Source organism: Leptosomus discolor, chromosome 2 (assembly GCF_034619465.1).
Source record: "Leptosomus discolor isolate bLepDis1 chromosome 2, bLepDis1.hap2, whole genome shotgun sequence".
NCBI classification, from domain to species: Eukaryota; Metazoa; Chordata; class Aves; order Leptosomiformes; family Leptosomidae; genus Leptosomus; species Leptosomus discolor.
The window spans coordinates 15,174,434-15,196,421 of NC_141392.1; the positions used below are offsets into that span (position 1 = coordinate 15,174,434).

The 21,988-nt window shown below is 41.1% G+C and overlaps 2 protein-coding genes across 3 annotated transcripts in view; both read left to right on the forward strand.

The window, feature by feature from the left end:
- Positions 1–13,075, forward strand: part of MARK1 (microtubule affinity regulating kinase 1) — a 56,353-nt gene extending 43,278 nt beyond the window's left edge. Inside the window, exons 11-18 of one of the 2 annotated variants that reach the window (XM_086460634.1) lie at positions 78–190; positions 1,358–1,532; positions 2,674–2,867; positions 5,447–5,547; positions 6,634–6,795; positions 7,616–7,870; positions 10,491–10,535; positions 12,668–13,075. In XM_086460634.1, coding sequence (XP_086316760.1) covers positions 78–190; positions 1,358–1,532; positions 2,674–2,867; positions 5,447–5,547; positions 6,634–6,795; positions 7,616–7,870; positions 10,491–10,535; positions 12,668–13,022 — 1,400 coding nt within the window. In that variant the 3' untranslated portion in view covers positions 13,023–13,075. The remainder of the gene's footprint in view (positions 1–77; positions 191–1,357; positions 1,533–2,673; positions 2,868–5,446; positions 5,548–6,633; positions 6,796–7,615; positions 7,871–10,490; positions 10,536–12,667) is intronic. The other variant, XM_086460635.1, reaches the window with a different exon arrangement.
- A 5,107-nt stretch (positions 13,076–18,182) lies between these two features.
- Positions 18,183–21,116, forward strand: C2H1orf115 (chromosome 2 C1orf115 homolog). Its single transcript, XM_086461173.1, has 3 exons — positions 18,183–18,245; positions 18,280–18,603; positions 20,997–21,116. The coding sequence occupies exons 2-3, from the start codon at positions 18,313–18,315 to the stop codon at positions 21,114–21,116; spliced, it is 411 nt and encodes a 136-aa protein (XP_086317299.1). The 5' UTR covers positions 18,183–18,245; positions 18,280–18,312.
- The last annotated feature ends 872 nt before the right edge of the window (positions 21,117–21,988 follow it).

Below are 21,988 nucleotides of genomic sequence, written 5' to 3' on the forward strand. Positions count from 1 at the left end.
CCATTTTCTGTGTTCTTTGGTTGTCAGTAAACCCAAGCACTTACTCTGTTAATGTATCTAGCTCTCTTTACTTTTAGACATTATGGTCACAATGGGCTTTTCAAGAGAGGAAATCCATGAATCTTTAGTAAACCAAAAATACGATGAAGTCATGGCTACTTATCTGCTTCTAGGTAGAAAACCACCTGAAGTAAGTGCTTCCTAATTTACATCTTCTGGTTTGGCCTTTTTATGTGGCTGGGTTGAATATTCTGGTTGTCAATATTTTTAGGAACTATTTTCTAACATCTGTTAAAAAAAATGATCAATAACTTCATTAATGTCTTTCCTTTTTTCTATCTTCTTGGGTATCTTGTTAGTTTGTATTTGAAAAAATAGATTGAATATACTATCTTCACATTTGCTTGTAAATATGTTGAATTGCTTTTTTAAAAGTAGCTGGTAATCTGAAGTGGCATGACTTCTAAGTGCTGAGTCGTCTTCCTGTCATGTGTTTACAGTTGAGATCTGAAATAATTTGACTGGAGCAATTATTCTTCTAGCTACTAAGATGTGACACTTTATTTCTCAGAAATGCACTCATCCTTTCTCACTTATATACTATATTATAGTATACTTTACTATTTAATAAATATAGTCATTATTGAATTTGTGATAGAAAATCTGTTGACTGTTTTGGAAGTAGAGGAATCTGTAGATCTTTTGGGACCACTAAGGTTTTCAAGAAATCACGCCAAGACCAGGGCTTTCATTTTGAAGGAATCTTTTTTTCCTACTGCTTCATTGGACTTCCTTCATTTCCAAGATAGTGTGGATCTGATATGTGCATCCTTGAGTGCATTTTCCCACAGCATCTTTGAACCAGAATTCTCTTGTGATGGCAGAGCATGGAGGGAATCTGTCTAAATGATTTTGACTCAGACTGCTTGGAAGACCATATTTGTCTTTTCCACTGCTCACTTTTACAAATTATGTTTCTTAGATATCAACAAACCAGTGGCTTGGTTACATACCTTATAAAGATGTGTTGAAGGCCATAAAGAATCCTTGAACCAGTAGCACTTGATTTTTTTTTTTTAATTTATTTTTTTTTTAGCCCTTGTGACTCAATCTGATGCATTTTGAAATTGTTCTGAAGCTCTAAATGCTCTTTCAAGCTTTAAAAAAGAAAGAGGCAGGGGAAGCCATTCTCTGGCTTAGGCTTTAAGATAGCACAGTTTTTGTTACTGGCAAGATTCTTCTAATTTTGCTTTGAGCATTCGTTAACTTTAGCTGTGTGTTTTTTAAAGCACATTAAACACAGATGACTGGTATTGTTGAATTTTGTTTATGCTTTGAAAAACTGTTTTTCTTGTAGTTTGAAGGAGGAGAGTCCTTGTCCAGCAGCAACTTAGGTCAAAGGTCTCGTCCTAGCAGTGACCTCAACAACAGTTCTGTGCAGTCTCCCGCTCACCTGAAGGTCCAGCGGAGTATATCGACTAATCAGAAACAACGGCGGTTCAGTGATCATGGTGGGGATGACATTCCAACAAGTAAAGTAACATACACAGTTTCAGTCTGAGTGTGCAGTGTTTTGTGAACCTGGCAGGTCCACCACTCTGTGCATTTGTTGTGTATCATCGTGCTCTGCTGTGGTGCTTTTATTTGTATGGACGCTTCTATGGTAAATCCGGGTCAATGTAACTTACGATTTAAGTTTTTGGATGTGTTACTTGGTTGATTCACTAAATAAGAGCTTGAAGATGTTTCCTGTTTAGGAAATAATAGCGGAATATTGGTCTGGATAAACTCAAAGGCAGCAAACCATTATGTTTATCAGAACATTTACAGTTGGGGCAAAATTGTTTCCAAGAGACAAGAATTTTAGCAAGTATTCAGGAAACATTTTCAGGTGAAAGTGGTTACATCAGAAAAGAGTGCATATTTAAAACATTAAATGAAAGCTGATTTTTTTTTTTTTTTTTTTTTTCCTCTGAGAACTTTCAAATTACTAGAAATATTTCTAAAATGTTTGGCCCTTTTCTCTGCCTAATTTACATTGTTATTTCAAATTTTTCCCCTCATTTCTTTTTCCGTTCACCCTCTGTGTTAGTATGTTTGTTTTTTCCAAAAAAAAGTAACCAATATTGTGAAGATCAGCTGATGTGATTTTATTTCAAGGGAACGTAAAATTCTACCGGTGTAGGATTTGCCCTGAAGCATTTTAAAGAATGATGAGGGGGAAAGCATTGTAACTTTTCCAAGTATAAACATGGTTTTAAACAAAGTAGTTCTAGGGTTTTCGGGGGAACAGAATTTTTCATAGTGTTTAGAGGAAAATATATGCAGCAAAAAGTGTGGAAAAAAATTTCTTAAAGTATCCTGTAATTCCTTTCTACATAATATTGCGCAAATTGCATGGGTTTAAAATTAGAATTAAAATACTCTTCTAGGTTTTACATCTTGATGTGAATTGGGAACTAATTCTGAACTGCAAACTGGAAATGAAGGGAGGGTGGGTAAAAAGGACATAGGCTGTCAAAGCTCAGCTTAATAGGCTGGTATATGTGCTGAGTTTGTAGTCGTTGTTCAAATGCTTTTTTTGGACTCAGGGAATTATATTTAGACTATTTCGGTCAAGAAAAATGCAACGATTATTTTTAGGTATTTATTAATACTGGTTTTATTTGGCAGTTGGTCCCTCAATTCCTCCTGCTGTGTCATACACAAAAAGGGCTCAGGCAAATAGTGTGGAAAGTGAACAGAAAGAAGACTGGGACAAGGATGTCTCACGCAAACTTAGCAGCACTACAGTGGGATCCAAAGGAGAGATGGCTGCAAGTCCACTTGTGGGTCCAGAAAGAAAGAAATCAACTACAGTTCCCAGTGTGAGTGTGTGTGTTTCTGGCTTGATATATTTATTTTTCTCTATTGAAACAAAATCTGCAGCATAAGGTTACTATAGACATAATGGTTAGTGAATAAGCCACTATTTCTGGTAAATTTTACTGGCAGACAGAAATAGGCTACAGTGGATGTCTTTTAAAATAAACCTTACCCTTCCCCCTACAAGTTCTCTTTTTCTAACACGAACATAACAGTAAGCAGGAGAATGTCTGCGCTTGGGCAAACTGATGATCTATCAAGGCAGATAGTGGATATTTAGGGAAAAAACGTAAGAACAGGGCCAATAGGGAGTGCTCTTTTTCAGATTTCTAATGCTTGTGTATCTACAAGGAAGTCAAGGGACTTCCTGAATCAGAGATTTCATCTGAATAATCCTACATAATATCCCTCATTAACTTTTTCTCTGTAAATTTGTCTGTTTATCTTTCTGAAACCACTTCATTTTGGACCTCAGAAATGGGGTGAGGTGAGAGGGAACAGCCCACTTGTGCCCTGGCATGTGTGCCTGTTGAACCAGGTTGTAATTCATAACGTCTTATATTAAGAAATGATTAATTTTTCTAGTTCTTCTGTTGTGATATCATTCATAGTTTTATAAACTGATATCATATTACTGCCTCAGACATCTTTGTTCCAAATAGGAGAGTCTGTCTTCTCATGTAAAAGCATCTCCTTTGCCTTGTGGAAGTTCATATGCAGTAGTACCGGTGTTTAGGTTACGCAATGAAAAAATACTGCTCAGTGTTTAAACAGCTACTTAGGAGCAAGAGTTCACGTGAATTAAAAAACAAACAAAAATATGCGAATCGTGACTTAAGAGTCAAATACTTTTTGCTTTTTAAGAGATGCTGTATTAAATACAAAAATTCTGGCCATCTTTTAGGACAGTAGATGGGCAGCAGGAGTCCTCATTGTCCTTTGGGATTCTATGTGCTGGCTCCCATTTTGGATATTCTGGGTCAATGATATGCGTTTCTGCTAGATATTCTCTTCAAACAAAATAAATGCTGAAGTTCATTTAACTCTTAATGTTCTGCAGGCTGTGTCTGCAATACATCTGCAGATGCTTTAAACTTTTTTTTTTTTTTCCAAATTTTAGATAGATTTGCCCCCCCCCCAAGAGTCTTTGGAATTATGGCTGTGTGGATTGCATGCAGGAACTTTGAGACTTCTAAGACAAGATTTCATATCTGAGCTTTCCCAAACCTGTATTGCCCCAAAGCTGATTATAGTCATGTATGGTACAAGCTGATACGTCAAAAGCATTTCCCTGCTTTGTAAGAACTACTTAAATGCAGCATCTTTGCTATGAAGAATGAGAATTGATTTACTTGCTAATGGTGACTTCAGTATTTGTACATTTTTAGCTCTGTTACTATTTTGGGGACTTTGTGAAAGGCTTTGCGATGGGCACAATTGAGGAATAATGGTGTCTGATACAGCAGCAGTAGTTAAGGCTGAATAGCTTACACAGAAAAAAAGTGTTCTAAAATTCAAACATTTAACATGAACAAAGCTTATTTAATATGGATAATTTTAAAATACTTTTGTGTAACTTTTGAGGGTAAGGAAGGCAGAATTTCCTAAAAAGTTATTTTTTGCCTTTGGTCATGTTAGTGTAACTTAGGAGAGTTTAACTTCAAAAACAGTTACTGCAGTTATTAATCTTCCTTACGAACTGGCTTTGAAACAGTTTATTCAGTAGTCTCTGTGGGGTGATACTAATGCTGCAAAGCTATAGGTGAGGGAGACCCAAACACACAGTAAATCTTGCAGAGTTCATGATGTCCTGTAATACCCAAGTTTTGTATTTGAAATCTTTTGCCAGCATGCATCAGTATATAGTGTTAGCACTTTGTAAACCCCTCCCACCCCAAATTCAATATGTACTATATTAAAAACCAAGAATTGTATGTCATGTACTGAAAGTAAGTCTTCAGCAGTGAATCTGTGCATGGCAGGGGGAAGAGAGGAATGTTTATAGGTACTTTATGAAGGAGAGTTTATAGGTACTTTATGTGTGCCAACAGAAATCAGTAACAGAAGGAAAGTCCCATCAGTATTTGTTGCAACAAGACCTATTTGCCATGTTATCTGTCATAATTTCTGGGTTGACTGACACAGATCGATAATCTTTCCATAGACTCTTTTGGCAGGGGGCAACAAACTGTAAGTCTGGAGCTGTAGCTGGCAACTTAATCTGCGCAGGGAAGCCTTTTAGCCAGCCAGATAGACGTGTTCTCTGGGATTCCAGTTTGTTCCTTTGATCCCAGATGCAAATAATTCAGTAACACAGTGTGTGGGAATTGGATAATAATACTTAGGAAAGCAAATGTCAGTAAAATTAAATTTCTCTAAGTTTTCTTTTCTTCTATTGGAAAAAAATGGTGGATGATATAAATGATTTGTGTCAACAGATTAACCTAGTACATTTGAAAACTTAAGTACACATAAATGGCTGAAATTGTTTTGATTTGCTTCCAATGCTTACATTTTTGTACAACATAATATACAGTAGAAGAAAGTATTTAATTTAATTTTAGTGTGAATTCTCTTCTAGAATAATGTATTTTCTGGTAGCGGAATGACAAGGAGGAACACTTACGTTTGTGAACGTTCTTCAGATCGCTATTCTGCAATACAGAATGGGAAGGACAACAGGTATTCTTCAGTTTTTCTTGCTTGTTAATTTGGGTACAAGAACTGAGGCATGGAAGCAGCAGGTTACTCGATTAATCAATACCATTATGAAGCATGGTGTGAAATATGTAAAGTCTGACTGTTATGTTTGCATCTTTCTTCCACCACAGCTTACAAATTTGATGAAATAACTAAATGCGTAGATCTGCCTTGGCCTTTTTTTAGGGAATTGCATTTATTACCAAGGGCTGTCTTCCAACACAGAGTAAAGTAACTGTGCTGACAGCGAAGTAGGCAGTTCTGCTGTGGAGCACTTCAGATGGGTCACCCTAACAGCGTAGCCTGATCCTTTTTCATTTCACTTAGTAATCATTCCAAAAGTTGAAATTGTTAAGACTTGTCGATCCTTTCCGATATCATTTTTTTGGCCTAATTAGTAGCGATGGTAACCAGTTTGTATCTGTATCTGGGATGATGATTACACTCAGTTTAACATGTTTTATTAAATACTACTGTATTTAACACTGGCTCAATTACTGTTCTTTAAAATATGTTATTTGTTCATTCTTGATGGTAGTTAACCCAAGTACATGACTAAAAACTAAAAAATTGGCTTTAATGGAGAGTAATAAAAATCAGATTTGTTTGTTTGTTTAAAGCAGTAGTTCTTACTCTGATTTTTTTTTTTTTTAAGCTAGTTAAATAAAACAGTTAAGGTAAAATGAACCAAAAAATCCCTAGCATGAAATAACATAACCTAGTAAACTAGTTTGGTTTTGTTTTCTGTCTTAGTGTTTGAATTTTTTAATGATGTATTTAATTTTGGAAATAGGAAAAATATGTGTCTTTATAGTAAAACGATGAGCTATGAAATATGTACTACTTATATATGATGATTTGATTTATGGATGAACATAATATTCTCAGAACTCAGTATTCTTTACTTTAGCTGACTAAGGCAGCCCAGTCACTCAGTCTTCTGCACTTGCTGTGTTCTAAAAGATAAAATTAGTTGTTATTTTCCCTGTTTTCTGTGGGATTTTACACTAACCATTCTTTTCCCTTTCAATTTGTCCGTTCCCTCCTGCCTTGCTGCTATGGCAAAAGCCTAACAGAAATGTCTGCGAGTAGCACATCTTCTGCAGGCTCTGCAGTAGCTTCTGCCGTATCAACACGGCCTCGGCATCAAAAGTCTATGTCTGCATCTGGTCATCCTATAAAAGTTACACTGCCAACCATCAAAGATGGCACCGAAGCTTATCGACCAAGGTAACAGATAGATTATCATTTCTTTAATGCTGTGCACTTCAAAATGTTGTTGTTCAGTTCACGATATGCTTCAGTGTGTTGGTAATCTGTTCCGAACTGTCATGTTGCATTCCCCTTTGAAACAGTAGCTTACTCAAGTACTGTGGGTACTGCAGATGATTCAAGCCTGATTTTGTTCATCACACGTGTTTGCATGCAGTTAAAGAAGTTCCTTGACTGCCTCCCTCTGGAAGCTTCTGGAAAACTTAAGCAGTTAAAAATTTAACTAATTTAGACAGGACCGTACAACACAGGCCACCATAAATTCAAATGAAATACTGAAATGTTAACCTCTTGGGGTTTTTGATTGCTAGGCTTATTTCTGTCTAAAAGCACCATAGTATAATTGCTCTTAATATTAACTGCCCAAATAGCTTTGTACATTTATTTGTGCCAGATGATTACTACTTAGGGAATACCTGTTAAGTTTATGCAGTGCTTGTGTGTTAAAGGTTTTGATGAACATGTCTAACAGAAGAGGGCTAGGAACACTTTCAGATCTTACTACAGACTTTTCTGCCTTTTTCCTTTGTCATATTATATATATATCCTTTTTTTTTTTTTTAACTGCTCTTAATACTTGAGATAATGTGGTTTTTCAATGAAAACGTCTCTTGATTATTTGTACATATGAATCATAAAAGCAAATCAGTAGCAGATTCAGGTTTAAAAAAAAAACAAACCTGAGAGCAGGGGTTTTTTTCTGTCTTTGCGAAATTGTTGTCATGTAGGAGGGTTTCTAGCATAGTATTTCTCTTTATTTATGCTTCTGTTTTCCCAGCAGTGCAACTCAAAGAGTGCCTGCTGCTTCCCCGTCTGCTCATAGTATTAGCACTACCACTCCAGACCGAACCCGCTTTCCTCGGGGGAGTTCAAGTCGAAGCACTTTCCATGGTGAGCAGCTAAGGGAGCGGCGTAATGCCACTTACAATGGACCGCCCGCCTCACCATCACATGAAACCGGTGCTTTTGCACATGCTAGAAGAGGGACATCAACTGGTATAATAAGCAAGATAACTTCCAAGTTTGTTCGCAGGTTAGTACCTCGATTTTTAAGAGAAAACAAAAACAAAAAGCCCAGCCTATAACTAGGGCCATAATTGCAAAATCATTGAGAATTTGCAGTTTAAGTCTGAAGTACGTGTAAATTTAGTTAGAATGCTGTTGTTTTGTGTGTTCCTTCCAGAACGTGCCTTGTTTTACTTCTCTGTGTATATTGTAACTGTCATGTTTGACCAGCTGCTCTGCTGCTTTATCTTAAAGGAGCAAGAGAATGCTACTCAGAAGGGGTTTTTTTTGCTCATGCTTTACAGCTAAAATACAAAGAGCTACAATTAAGTTAAAATCAAATGAACTTAAATACTGAAAGCAGTGACTTGAAAACATGTTAACATATTTTTTATTTTTTTTTTACTGGGTGCAGTTTGTTGCAAGGGCTGTATTTACAATGATTGCATTGCTGTGCTTAGAGGGAATAGGTATTAACAAATTATTTCAGAGAATTCTAAAATCTCTGAGTAAATGAGAAGCTTAGCAGTGGGCAAAAGTCTGGATATCTGGAAATACTAATATTTCAGCAGCATGCAGCCTCTCATGTCATGTTACCAGCTTCTTCGAATTAAGTTCAGGGTTCTGGAAGAAGAAAACCCCACATCCTGGACCTGCATTCATTCCTGTGGTGATGCTAACAGTAATAATACTGTGAGGAGAACTGCTGGGAAAGATTTCAAATACACCGTTTAATATCAAGTGACTGTTGACTTAGCAGTCACAATAGCTTTCCCAAAAAGGGACTTAGTTTTTAGTTTGCCTCTTTCTAACAGTTGCTTACCTATATTCTTAAGCCTACTTACGGATGTGTCCATACTGCGTTATCGCTAGTTACACAACAGGATTGTATCTTGGAAACCTCTATTTTCTTAGCAGAATCATGCTGTTGTATACTGAAATCTGTCATTTGGGGGGGTGGGGGGGAAGTATTGTGAATGATTTTCTTTTTTCAGAAACCTGAAGATGCAGGACTATGATCCTCCGTTATTGGTATCTCCAACATCTACATAGTTGAGGGGAGAGAGTTTGTTCTCTGGTTTTAAAACAACAACAACAAAAAAGTTACAGTGAGGTTAGCCAACTGTGTTGTCAGCGTAGATTTCCAGATGGGAAGAAGGGTATTTTCTGTTAACTAAGCAATTTCAAGAGCACAAGGCTGGGTTTTTTGCATTATAGCTCATTCTTATTTGCAAGGAATGGTGTCTTCAGTTTTTTTGAAGAGTCAGATCAAAGAGTTAGTATTTTCATTATGTTAAACTACAATATTAAAATACTATTGTAAACTATGTATTTAGAATTAACATATTGTAAATTGATGTCTTTGAAGTGATCTTTACTATAGAACACTTTTCTACAATTTCCTATTATGTTTTGTAGTGCTAAAAATACATGTTTCTATAGTGAAGGCCTTGCAGGGTTTTTGTTTGTGGTGGTGGTGGGGTGTTTTTGTTGGTGTTTTGTTGTGGGTTTTGGTGTTTTTTTTTTTTTAAACTTTGGGTTGTTTGAGACTTTTAGTGGCTGGGATTACATGGGTGGAGGTTCAGGGGAGTTTTTTTGTTCTTTTAGTTGGATCACATAACTGCATGCCTTTTAATTTCTGTACTGTTCAGGAGTAATGGTTTAAAGTACACTTTGATTAGAAGGTGTCGTGAAAGACTTTTTTATTATCTTTTGGCAAAGGTAAATGCCTTTTCTGGTAAGTATATAAATAAATGCATAATGAGAATGTTTAATGAATAAGGTATTGAAGTATTTTGTATCAATGGTTTATGTCAAACGATCTTTCTCTGATGTTAGTTACTAAAGTATTTGTGTTTTGAAGGTATTAAATTAATTAGCTAATTGGAACTGGGTGCCAAAATGTTTGTACAGCAGCACTGGGAATGTACCTAGGTGGCTTATACAATCTATGGATATTTTTCAAGTTGCTTCAGACTAAAAAGGCGTAATACAAAACATGTCCTTCAACAAGATAAAGATATGTTTAACCTCAAGCTCACAGTAATCTCGCCACAGTCAGTGTAAGAGCTGATTTGCTTAAAGTTAAGCAGAAGTTGAATCTTTCTGAACTGGCCTCCAAACATTTGGTCTCCCAAACTCTTAGGCACGTCTTCTCTGTAATTACTTCAGTGTGCTTAAGCATGGGCATGTGCCTAAGTGCCTCCAGGACTGAGGTCTAAAGGTCTGGCCCAGAAGGGTGCGGAGTGGAGCCTCCCTGGACCACCTTGACTGACTGCTCCTCTGTGCTTGCTGGAATTGTGTGTGGCCATTGCTCTGTCTGCAGTAGGCTGAGAACAACGTGTTAATTTTACCATCAGTTTAAAAAAAAAAAAAACAAAAACAAAAACAAAAACCAAACAAACCAACAACAACAAAACAAACATTGAACAACTACGTGTCAGAGCTGAAAGAAGTTAAGGTATTGTAAAGGGAAATTAAAATTACAGCTGTGAAAAAGTACTATTAAACAGTATTAGGCTTGACATTATTATACTGATTTTTTAATTTTTTGTTCAGTAGCTATTTAACACTGTTCTAGATGTAGGTTTTCTTAACTTTTATTTTTCACCTTTATCATTGAATCTCAACCTTAACTTTGTTTTGAGGGATCCAAGTGAAGGCGAAGCCAGTGGCAGAACTGACACCTCAAGGTGAGGAGCCACTATTAATACTTCGCTCCTAGGTCTTTCGCATCAAAGTTTAAGTGATTTCGTAAAGATTTTTAATCAGGATGTAAAATAGAATAGTGCTTAAGTAATCTGCGTTTCAAAAATGTTTTTTTTGGGGCGGGGGAGGGGGTTTTGGTGAGGTCCTCTATCCCTCGTTTTTGCTTTCTTGCGAAGTATTTAATATAAAACTTTATTTAAGCATATTCCTTTGATTAATAAAGTCCCCTGTAGGAGTTAACCAATCCTTTAGGCACTTAAAAATCATGTTTGTCCTATAAATATTTAATGGTGTTTACTTTTGGTTTCAGTGGAAAACGTAGTATACTTCGTGTGTGTCTGTGTGTATATATGTATATATTAAATTTTTACTATAGTTACATACTGTGTTCATTACTAAAGCTGCTGTTTGCCAGAAGTAAACACCTTATAGTCCCTGAGAAATGAATGTCACTTTGCACTGAGAAATAAAATTAAGTGACATTCAGGCAAAAAGGGTGGTGACTGCTAAATACCGAATTTGTACGGCAGCCGCTGTACACCAATCTGTAGATGCTTTGTTAGTGGTAAAGCATTCCTTCACATGCTCATTTTCCAGTATATCTGCTCTTTCGCCATGTTTCAGCATTTGGTTCTGCATTTTTGGTGTGCTTAGCACAGTGCATAACTTTTTATTTTTACGCTCTCTAATGAACAGGCATTGTAGTTTGCATTCTAAACTGGTCACTTACGGAAAGTATTAACTTTGTTTTCAAAACAGAAACCCTTTATTTAAAAAAAAAAAAAAAAGGCAGCATGTTCTTAACAGGATACATTGTATAATACACAATGCATTTTATCTACGTTAGCCCTTTGCAATTCAAAGTCTATTAGCTGTCGAATTCTTGACGTGGAAAGGGAAAAGAGATAAATCAAATGTTCAAATGAAATGAAGTGTGAAGTTGCTTTCAGCTCTTGCTTTTATTCTCTAGCTTCCTCTACTTTTTGTCATCCTACAGTGTCTGTTTTGGGCTAAAAGTCATTTGAGATCTTATCCCTGCCATGCTCTGTCCCTTAATATCGCTGTAGTTCTCTGGGGATCAGACTGAAAGTTAAATTAAAAATGCTTGTTTTGACTCCTCTCTGAATAGCAACAGTTTATATAGACCATCAAAACGAGAACAGCACCTTTCCCCGCTGACGGATGGGGAGGCATTGGGCATCTTAAGAACAAGAACAGAAATCGTTGGCTGGGGAATTACTTTAAAATAATTAGCGCTGTTTCTCAAAATGCTTTCTACAGTGGAATAAGTGATCTATTTGGTAAGGAACTGTCAGAGTAAGAACATTCATTTGGAAATTACTCCCTCGAAATTTTTTCCAAGTCATTATATCAACTAAAATACTTTGTGCCTACATATCACTCTTTCTTGTGTGGAAAAGCTGCTGGCTGTGTACTCAACTGCCTGACAAACAAGCTGTTTACAACCAAATTACAGCACCAAATTCTGCTTCATCAGTTAAAATAAAGCATGTTGTTATAAGGTCGTCTTACACAGAGAGAGGTCAAAAATACATTAAAAAATGCAAAAGGGGGGAAAGGTGGAAAAGAAGGGGGGGAATTAACTGAAAACTTGTGAGTCGCAGGGTGGGATTTCTTCTTCTGCTGCTTTTACAGTATGATTTATGCTTCAGGATTGTGTCCCTCGACTTCAGTTTTGTTGGTGTATGGCATGCTCCAGATCATGTAATCAGCAGAACTTCAGTCATGCTTTTACATAGATTCCACTTTCTTTGGAGCAGTATGGAGTACCGTGTGTCTGCTGCAGTTACCATTGCACATGTTGTCATCAGAACGTCTTGGAGCAGGGGTTTCCAAACTTGCTTTGCTTGTGTGCCACTGCTGGGAGCTGCAGCAGTGCTGGTGGCAGCTCCCAGTGCTGCGCCGACGCGCGCACGCGTGCAGGAGATGGTGCACAACCGTTCCAGCGCTCCCCATGTGACTCTGAACTAGCTCGTGTGTGACTAGTGGTGTGTCAATCGCAGTTTAGAAACCCCTGTTCAAGAGCTGCATTTCTCTTCTGTCTCTTGGTTGTGTTGCTTTTATTTTTGACTGTTCTGTACGTCACTTCTTCCAGGAGTGCTTCCGGGGAGCCAAAAGACAGGGAGAAGGAGGACAGCAAAGATTCGAAACCACGCTCCTTGCGGTTCACGTGGAGTATGAAGACCACTAGTTCTATGGACCCGAACGATATGATGAGAGAGATTCGGAAAGTGTTAGATGCTAATAACTGTGATTACGAACAAAAAGAGAGGTTTTTGCTCTTCTGCGTTCACGGTGATGCACGACAAGATAGCCTTGTTCAGTGGGAGATGGAGGTCTGCAAACTGCCACGATTGTCGCTCAATGGAGTTCGTTTTAAGAGAATATCTGGGACTTCTATTGCATTTAAGAACATTGCATCCAAGATAGCAAATGAGCTTAAGCTGTAAAGAGAACCTAAATTTTTTGGGATCAGGGAAGATTCATACATGATCTACACTTTGAATGTACTGGTTACGCCTAATGTGATTGGCCTGTGAAACTCCCCATGTAGAAATTGCCCTTATTGCAATAAGGTTATACATAGTTATTCAGAATTGTAAAGTTAAATCCAGTATGACCTATATTAAATAACTGTAGCTAAAGAAGTTATGTTCACATGTACAGGTAAGTATATAGAGCATTCTGTTCATTTTATGTTCATAGAGTTGTATAATAAAAAGATGACTGCTTAAATTCAGATCTTGTATAGTTGTCTAGATTTCTGCACAGAAATGTATGTTTGATGCTTTTGAGTTGGAAAAGTTCTTCCTATCATTTACATTTTTGGTGGTTTTTATAAGTCTTACCTCTGTCATGCGTTTTTTAAAAAAACTTGTGTCCCAAGTCAAATGCACAAAAATAGTTTTCACAACTGTAGCGTGACCATTTTTAGTTATTTAAAGATTGTTCATGATTTGAAACAAAAGTCGATCAATAACCGGCTTTTGTTCTACATGAGACTGTTCCTGCTTATCTTTGGCTCTTACCCCTGTTATTGGACAGTGTTTAATTGAAAAAAAAAATAAAATACAAACATGTTTACAGTGTTGGCACTTACAGTTTAAAAAACTTTGATCTGCCTTGGGCCAGCTCAGAGCTGTGGGGGAACAGAAACCAGGCGTAAGTGATGTTCTGTCTGCAAATTACAGTGCTTACTCCCGTGGCCCGTTACCAAATGTAGCACCGAGATGGAGAACCATAATTATTTCATTTGAATATCGTGGTGTAAAATATCACTTGTTTGCTGCCTTCAGAATACTATAAATTCCATTTTCTGGAAATATACTAATATTGGGACTGTTGAATAGCACAAGATAATCTGAAGTGTTGACCAGTTGTATAAGTTAATAATACCACCTCAGGAATTAGCTTGGCTTTTGGAACATGTGCCCCCAAAGAGTACATGCAATTCCACATAATATTTTACAGCTAAACATACCTTGTTTATAATGATAAATTGTTGATTTATGCTTTTGTGGTTGTACAGTTTGTTCCCATGTAACTGTTTGTGTTTAATATTTTACCAGATTTCTTGTATTTATTCCACATCATTATGCCTGTAATGTGCAGCTTTGTAATTAGGCACTTGCCTACAGAAAAGAAAAAAAAAAAAACCCACATTTTTTTCCTTCATAATTAATGATTATAAACTATGTAAAACCACTAGTACTGGTACATTTTAATACTTGTTATTTTGTACTGAATTAACCATAGAGGTTGGTTGTGCAATGTTATTTAATGTCGTAATTACTGTAATATCAACATATGGGCCCCATCTGCACACTCTTGTGAAGAATAGAAAGTTCATTAAGAAATTGTCACTTTAAAAAATAAAAACTAAAAAAAAAAGCTGTGGTAAACTCTGTAACCCTAAGTTAGAAGGCTGTAAGTGTAGTAAATGTGCCATTCTCTAATGGCTTCTTGACCGAGATGGACTTTACATACTGTACTGTGATGTAGCTTTCCTATGTAACAGTTATGTTCGGAAATGGACGTGTATTGTTGCCTTAGAAAAAGGGTGGTGTTTGGAAAGAAAGAACTGTAGCCCCTTTTCTTTTTTTATCTGATGTTCATTGAAACAAAATCTGATGCAAGTCATCTTGATTCACTGGTGCACTCTATTAAAACTTACTTGAACAGTTCTCATACTAAAATACTTGTTGTTTGCCCTTTATAAAAGTGCAGTAATTGCTGCAGGTCACAAAGTAGTCTAAAGGTCTACAGGCTTCATCGTCAGCATTGCGTGAATTCGGGATTAGTGTTGCGTCCGTTCTGTGGTCCTGTGCTGTCCAGAAAGTATCAGTGCTTTAGCACTTCCTAGAAATGGGTGTCCAGGAGTTTCTCCAGAAATTCACCAAAAATCACCCTCAGGAGGGGTTTACGCATCCACTCAGTTTACCCGTCCATGGATGTTCAGTTATCCTTGAAGCGATACCACTGGAACGTGACCACGATGTTAATCCAAGATCGTGTATGAACTTAGTCATGAAACGAAACCCTTTGCCTTTTCAGAAGGTTCAGTGGAAAAAATGTAGGTCATGTTGTGAGAGGGTAGATTAAGTACTTAGGCTAGCTTCCCGCGGCACAGGCCTTGTTTTCACACAGCTCGCTTTGCCCTAGATTGCTGCTGGTTCTCACGTAACCAGAGATGTCTTAGTGTTCCACAAAACACAGGTACCATTTCCAGAGCACAGAGGTTACGAATTCTAGTTCAACTCTCCCACGTGAAACGCGGCACCCCAGAGTGCCAATTTAACATTTCCGTGTACGGGCAGTTTGCAAGTGGCACTTGCGGTAACGGCCGGCAGCGTGCGGCTGCCCCGATGCCCAAACCCTGCTTTCGCCTTGTTGAGAGACGAGCTGCAAACCACCTGACGCTCTCCGTGGCAAACACACCAAGTGCTTGGGCGAGGGCACGATCTGAGGGTGAAAGGTGTAGCTGCACCCAAACGCACCGTTCGGCTTTCCCAATCTCCTCTTCCTGGCAGGAATAAGATGGCAAGATCTGAGGAGGAGACTTTTCCAGAACTGCTGATTTTATCAGCAAGCAGAGCACGCTTAGTGTGGAAATGAGCGAGCTGTTGCATTACGCATCCCTGATGTCCTGGTTTTGGGTCCCTCGAGAGCTGCCTGGTTACGTACCTGTTATGTATCAGTTACTCCTTGGCTAAGAGCAGGATAAGAACATGTGGATGCGAAATGCAGCTTGACTGTCACGTGGGAGGGGATCAGTGTGGTGTTTTATCAGCGCAGCTTTGACTTGAGAAAACAGAGACTGTGAAATGCCATGTCACGTTCTGCAGCTCCAGGAAGGGATAGGGACGTCTTGGATCTTCAGAGGGCTTACGTGTTCGGTTGCAGTTTCTTGGCAGTGATTCGGGAGGGGGGGGCGGGGTGAGCAGTGACACATCAGCATGGTTTTGCTGTTTGGGGTTGAGGTGGGGTTTTTGCTTTATTTGTTTATTTCAGGCATACAGACACTTCCAAACTAAGTAGATCCCTTTTCACACAGTCTGGTTTAAAACGTTAAAATGTATATAGGTCAATGAAAGGACTATAAATGTTCACCACTCCTCCTGTGGATGAAAAATAATGGTTGAGAACCAAGTGGCATCATTAATGCCATATAGTTACGATGATGCTAAAATTCCATGAGCTGTTAGACATGAGACTTTTGATATCCACTGTCATAGGCCTAAGAGGTACCTTGGACGCCTTAATCTCAGAACGTGTTGTGGTTCCCCTGCCGCCACGCGAACAGAGACAGTAAATCCCAACCGAGAAATGTATTCCCTGAGGTTTTGAGAGTTGAACTCTGGAACATGAAACAAACTTGTGAGGTACAAACGCAGTCTGGGGGGAAATGCCTGCCCCTCTTGAGAAGACACGTTATCTTTTGCTATCTTTGCACTTCTCGTTTAGGGGCAAAGTATACATTCAGTAATGGGTCTATAAATAGAAAACCTAGATGTAAACACTTTTCAAAGCCTCAGAAAAATATTTAATGAATTATTTTTTTCTTTAAAATTTTTCAAGGTAGCTTGAGGTTAAGATGAACTATCCTATTCGACAGTCTCTTACAGATTATGGATATTTTATTGCTTGATGCTCCTACTTAATCAGCATCAAGCAATTGGTTCACCCCTCAAACTAAGCAAGCAGCACATTAAAATCTACAGCACTGTATCAGAGCATGTAAAATTTAACTCCTATACCTTGCTGCTTCGAGCTCCCCACCATGTGATTATTGTTAAAACAGGGACTGGGGACAAGGCCTACGGTGCTGCTCTGTTTCACTGGGCCTGCGGTGTTCAGGGCGTACCTGCACATCCAGGGCGTAGGCAAGTACAGCATCTCGCTCCAGGAGGTGGGGGAGACAACTGGGTGGCTCAGAAGCAGGCCCAGCCAGCGCTGCCACAGCCAGAGCCCCGAGCAGGCAGGAGCTGTCCTGGATTTAGGTCTCCATGTCAGCCTTCTGGAGATTTAAATTAAAAACCTGACAACGGTAAGGGGAGTGATGATGCCTTTAATATAAAATGGGAAGGGACAGAGCACTTCTCTGGTAGCGACAGATCTGAGGCTTTGTTCGCATCTCCTGCCCTTCAGAGGACTGGCCATGCTGCCCGTCACACAGCTTTTCTGGCTGGAGCTGTGATGGTGCTGAATCACCATCCTTGGGGCAAATAACTACGCCAGGTGCAGGATTTAGTTGCTGAATGTTGGGGGCACATCCCGGGGAGACAGAGGTTCGAGGCTTTGTTCCTCGGTAAGAAAACTCGACGGTAAAGGTTTAGTCTGTCCCCTTCTTGCATCTGCTTGTCCGAAGTATTTCGGTATGTATCAAATGTTGATAAATATACCAACTGGTTTAGTAAATGATACAGATCCTCCCTATACAATTTTGCTTCTCTCGATCTGCTATGGCAAGGTGAACAGCGCTGAGGGGGTTCAGTTGTTAAGCTGCAGCCCCCCCCAGCTGCAGGGGCGCGCCGCTGCCAGCCTCCCCCCGCGTCTGGGCAAAACCCACCGAGCAGCTTTGCCCTTAAAGGCAGGCTTCGGCACTTTCCCCTTGCCCAGGGGTGGCGGGACGGCGCCCTGTACGCTGGAGGTGCTGTTCACCCGAGGGTCTAGCAGGAACACCCCTAACGGAGGGATTACCAGGGAGTTTGGCTCTTTTTTTTCGGAAGGGAAAAGACTGTGATCTCCCAACCCCGCTGCTGGCGTGGAGCGGTGCCTGCGATGCCGGGGAAGGCGCTAGTTCAGCGTTTCCCGCGGTCGCGGCGCGGATGCCGAAGCATCCCGGGCGCAGCGCAAGGGCTACCTCCCCCTGCCCCGCCACTAGCGACAGGGTGGGCTTCCCCTCTCCCGAGCCGACGGGGGGCGAGTCCCGGGCTTCCCAAAGCAAGCCCCCCCGCCAGCTTCCCCAACGAGGCAAGACACGGTTTCTCCGCTCCAGCGCCGCGGCGGGACCCTGGCCAGACGCCTCGGCTCCGCCAGCCCTCGCCCGCCTGCTCCGGGCCGGTGTTCACAAGGCACGACCCCCACGGCGACGGGGGCCGGGGCGCCTCTTCCCGCAGCCGTCCCGCCCCGGGGAGGGGGCAGCGGCCGCCTCCGGCCACACCTGTGGCGCGGCGGCGGCGGCAGAGGAGGAGGAAGCGCCCGGAGGTCCGCGCAGACGGGTCGGCGCCCGGCGGCACCATGACGGTGGGCGGGCGGCTGGGCGCTAAGGCGAGGGGCAGGTACTCCCGCCGCGGGCCCGGCGACGACCAGGTCTCCATCCTGCCCGGCGGGGCGGCGGAGGAGGAGGAGGAGGCGGCGGCGGAGGCTGGGGGCAGCGCGGGAGCCCCGCGGCCGGTGGCGCTGGAGGAGGAGGGCGCTGCCTCCAGGAAGGTGCGCTTCGCCCTCCTGCCCGACTCCTACGAGCCGCTGCGCCCGCCGCGGCCCGCCGGGAAGCGGCCCTACGGGAAGCGGCTGAAGAAGTACGGCAAGGTGAGGGCACAGCGCTCTCGGAGCGGCCGCCGCCCCCCGGGGCAGCCCCCGCGGGGCTCTGCGGGCGGTGGGGTCCCGGCACCCACTTTCCCGAGGGGCTCTCGGAAGGCCCCCTTGTCCTCCAGGCGGTGTAGGCGGCAGGGCTGGGCTCCGAGGCGGGGGTCAGCCCGCTGGCTTGCTCTTGCCGGGGAGGAGCCGGTCCTGCTGGGGGAGGCACGACACCGACCCTCGCCTGGATCAAAGAGCAGAAAATGTGCCCTTTTGGAGTGAAAATGACATTAAGCTGATCCATGTGACGGGTACTTTGCCTTTCTTTGTTCTGCATTTCCCTCGGCGTCATTGTTTTGACACCATTCCTTAAAACTTCCAGTTAATTAGCCTTTTTTTTTTTTTCCTTCTTCTACTTAAGCGACCAAAAGAAAGGGTAATAACATCCCTCCGGTATGCTTATTTGCCGGTTTACATTCTAGATGTCCCCTGAAAAATCACTGCTATGAGTTTAAAAAAATGCAACATGTTTTCATTGTGTAACAGCTATTTTGGATCAAAATTGTTCTCTTGGTTTCCTGTGTGGAAAGTCATGAGTCCTGCAGTCTGGTGGTTTATATTTTTTCCCCTGGAGGGCGGGTGCCTTTGATTACAACAGTGCTATTTGAAAGAATTCGATTATTTTTCTCTTGTTCTTATCACCTAAATACAGTTCAGGTATGTCTCGGGTATTTGTAGCAAAAAATAGTTTCTGTGTTAGCAGGAAAAACCTGTCCGGTGTTTGGAATCTTTTCTTACCCGAGAGATTACGGATGTCAGGATGAGATGTGACTTTCTACTGCATTCTTTAAAAAATGATGATTTTGGTAAAGATATGCTTGCTATGCCTGACATGCAGAAAATGCCAGTTAGCCTGGCAAAGTTACTTACTTTTGAAATTCAGAGTTTACAGATGACAGCGTAGTCGTGAGTTGCCTCACAAATACTGCTGTTTCATAAAGAGATGAACAGAATACTTCATTCTTTCATGATGGACTTGATACCACGAGTTTCCAACACTCTGATTTCCAAGTCACGGTAGACACACGTGGTACGAAGCAGCCTCAAGTCTGTAGGCTTGATTTATACAGAGTGGTTTTGTGAGCGTGGTTATGTCGCAGCAGTTCATAATTTTGCTCTTGGCGCTGTTGCTGTACGTGCTGTTGGTATACGGGCGCTTGTAACGGTGTTCAGAGCCCAGGCCCGTTCTTGAACACTGTGTGTTTCCTTTCGTATTGGCCGGACGCCCCCGCCCCCCCGCCCCGGGAAGGCTTGCCAGTTCGGCTTTGGCAGTAAAGAACCGTTTGTGAAAGCGTTGGTGAGGTCCAGGTAGGTAAGTTGCACACAGTGCATGAAGGAGGAGAGAAGCCACCAGTGTCATATAGCAGGATAGGGGCAGATGTGGGAAGGGAAGGCCCTGCATCTCCTCCATCCTCAGGCTCTACCCTCAGGCTCAAGCTGCCTTCTTATTTTGACATCTTGACTCCCTTCAAGTAAGTTTCCATAGGAGTAAATACAGCAAAATTCAGCTGTGTAGTGGCATTGTGACAGCTGAAGGTTTTCATGTGCCAGTACCACTGTAATCCAGCTTTAAGAAATCCTAGGAAAATAATAGATATTGACTGGACTTCACCGATTTAAAAGTATATCCTGTGTCAGTGTTTTCCATATTACAAGAGATGATTTTGATCTAGTCCCACACAACCATGAAGTATTACTAACAGTTACGTCTGATATTCCTCCCAAACTGACCACGTTGTATTAATTCCCCAGTTGTGACCAGCCACATCAGCAAAACGATCAAGAGTGAAATTAAAATTAGATTAAGGATTTTAGTTTAAATAATCTGTAGCAGGTTATCTCTTAAGGCAGTACATAGGTGAGTTCTTAAATGTGTACAGACGTGAAAATGGGTCAAAACATTCTTATTTTGACCAAAAAAAAATCTTGTTTTGACAAAAAGCAATGAAATGTTGTCCATAAAAATATCCTCAGTGATCTACTGCCTTCTCGTTCAGCACAGTTTTAACAGCTTGTGTACTTTTAAGAGTTACTGACATATTGTGGGAAACACGTACCTCTACAAACTAGGTGTAAATTTAAACTCATTTTGTTCTTGAGTAGAAGCCCATGTAAAAGCCTGGCTTCCTGTGGAGGCTGCATCCGTTCGGTTTAACTATACTCTGTGGGTGTGTATTTCTATATAAAAACAGTTGGTAAAATGTTGTTCCGTGCTCAAGCCCTCCTTAGCTGTGGGAGAAGTTCATTTTCTGGGTCGGTGACATGGGCTGTCAGAACGATTTTATGTGAAGGTGTTTTCTATCACCTCTCCTGTTCCCTCACCCTTCTCCTGTCTCTCTCCACAGAACGTCGGCAAAGCTCTGCAGAAGGGATGCCGCTACTTGGTGGTCGGCCTGCAAGGATTAGCGACGGCTTATTCCTCTCCCTTTGGAGTGGCAGCTCAGGTGGCATCCTTCATCCGCTAGCGCAGCCCCACGCGCCCCACCGGGGAGGACGTCAGGCCATTGCTGCCCTCCTAGGATTAAAGCTGAGACCGGCATCTGAGAAACCTCTTGGACAACCAGTGTCAGCCCCGAGCCCCTCCGCCAGCCCCTTCCCCAGGACTGAGTGCTTTTCTCTGCAAAAACTTCCAGTGCTTCATAAAATCAGATCGGGTCAAAGAAATGCAAGGATGAGGAAATAATCTGCAATTAATTGAGCTGAAGTTTGTTCTCGGACATGAGTTGGTTTTCTAGAGCTTTGTGCTATGTGTGGAAGGGAGCCAAGGACGGATGGAAAAGGAAGTAGATGAGGGAGAGAGAAATGAAGGGAAATAGAGGATGGGGGGCAGCTGGCGAGGTGGAGATCTGAGTCTGGCTAGTGAGAGGAATTGTCAAAGCAGTGGAAGAAACAGATAACAAGGAATCAGGAAAAGGTAGTCTTTGGTTTTCTGAGGTCTTTTTTTTTTTTTTTTTTTTTTTTTCCCCCCTGAAAGGATTCAGATTATGACTATACTTTAAAATGTACTTGGATATAAATGGACTATGGTCTGAGACACAGAGAGCTTTGCTGCATCACAGTTGTTCATTTCAAACACTGGACATAATGAACCTTTAAATCTTAAGGCTGATGTAACAATCCAGAAAGAAAATGAGGTGTGTTCGTCTTCTGATTTTGGTGCATTAAAGGTTCACTGTGATTAATATTTTACACTTTTCTTCTGCTGCTGTGAAATCTGCATATATTTTTTTACTACGAAGAGAGCTTCTATCTGAAATATCTGATTCTGGAAGCTGGGGCATAACACCACCCAGCTCTGTGGTGTTCACCAGGAAAAAAAATAGATTACCAGCTGCAT

Excerpts from the sequence above, each read along its gene's own strand:
- C2H1orf115 (XM_086461173.1), top strand. The coding sequence starts at position 18,313 with ATGACGGTGGGCGGGCGGCTGGGCGCTAAGGCGAGGGGCAGGTACTCC. Across the intron at positions 18,604-20,996 it reads GGCTGAAGAAGTACGGCAAG|AACGTCGGCAAAGCTCTGCA; the intron begins GTGAGGGCACAG and ends CTCTCTCCACAG.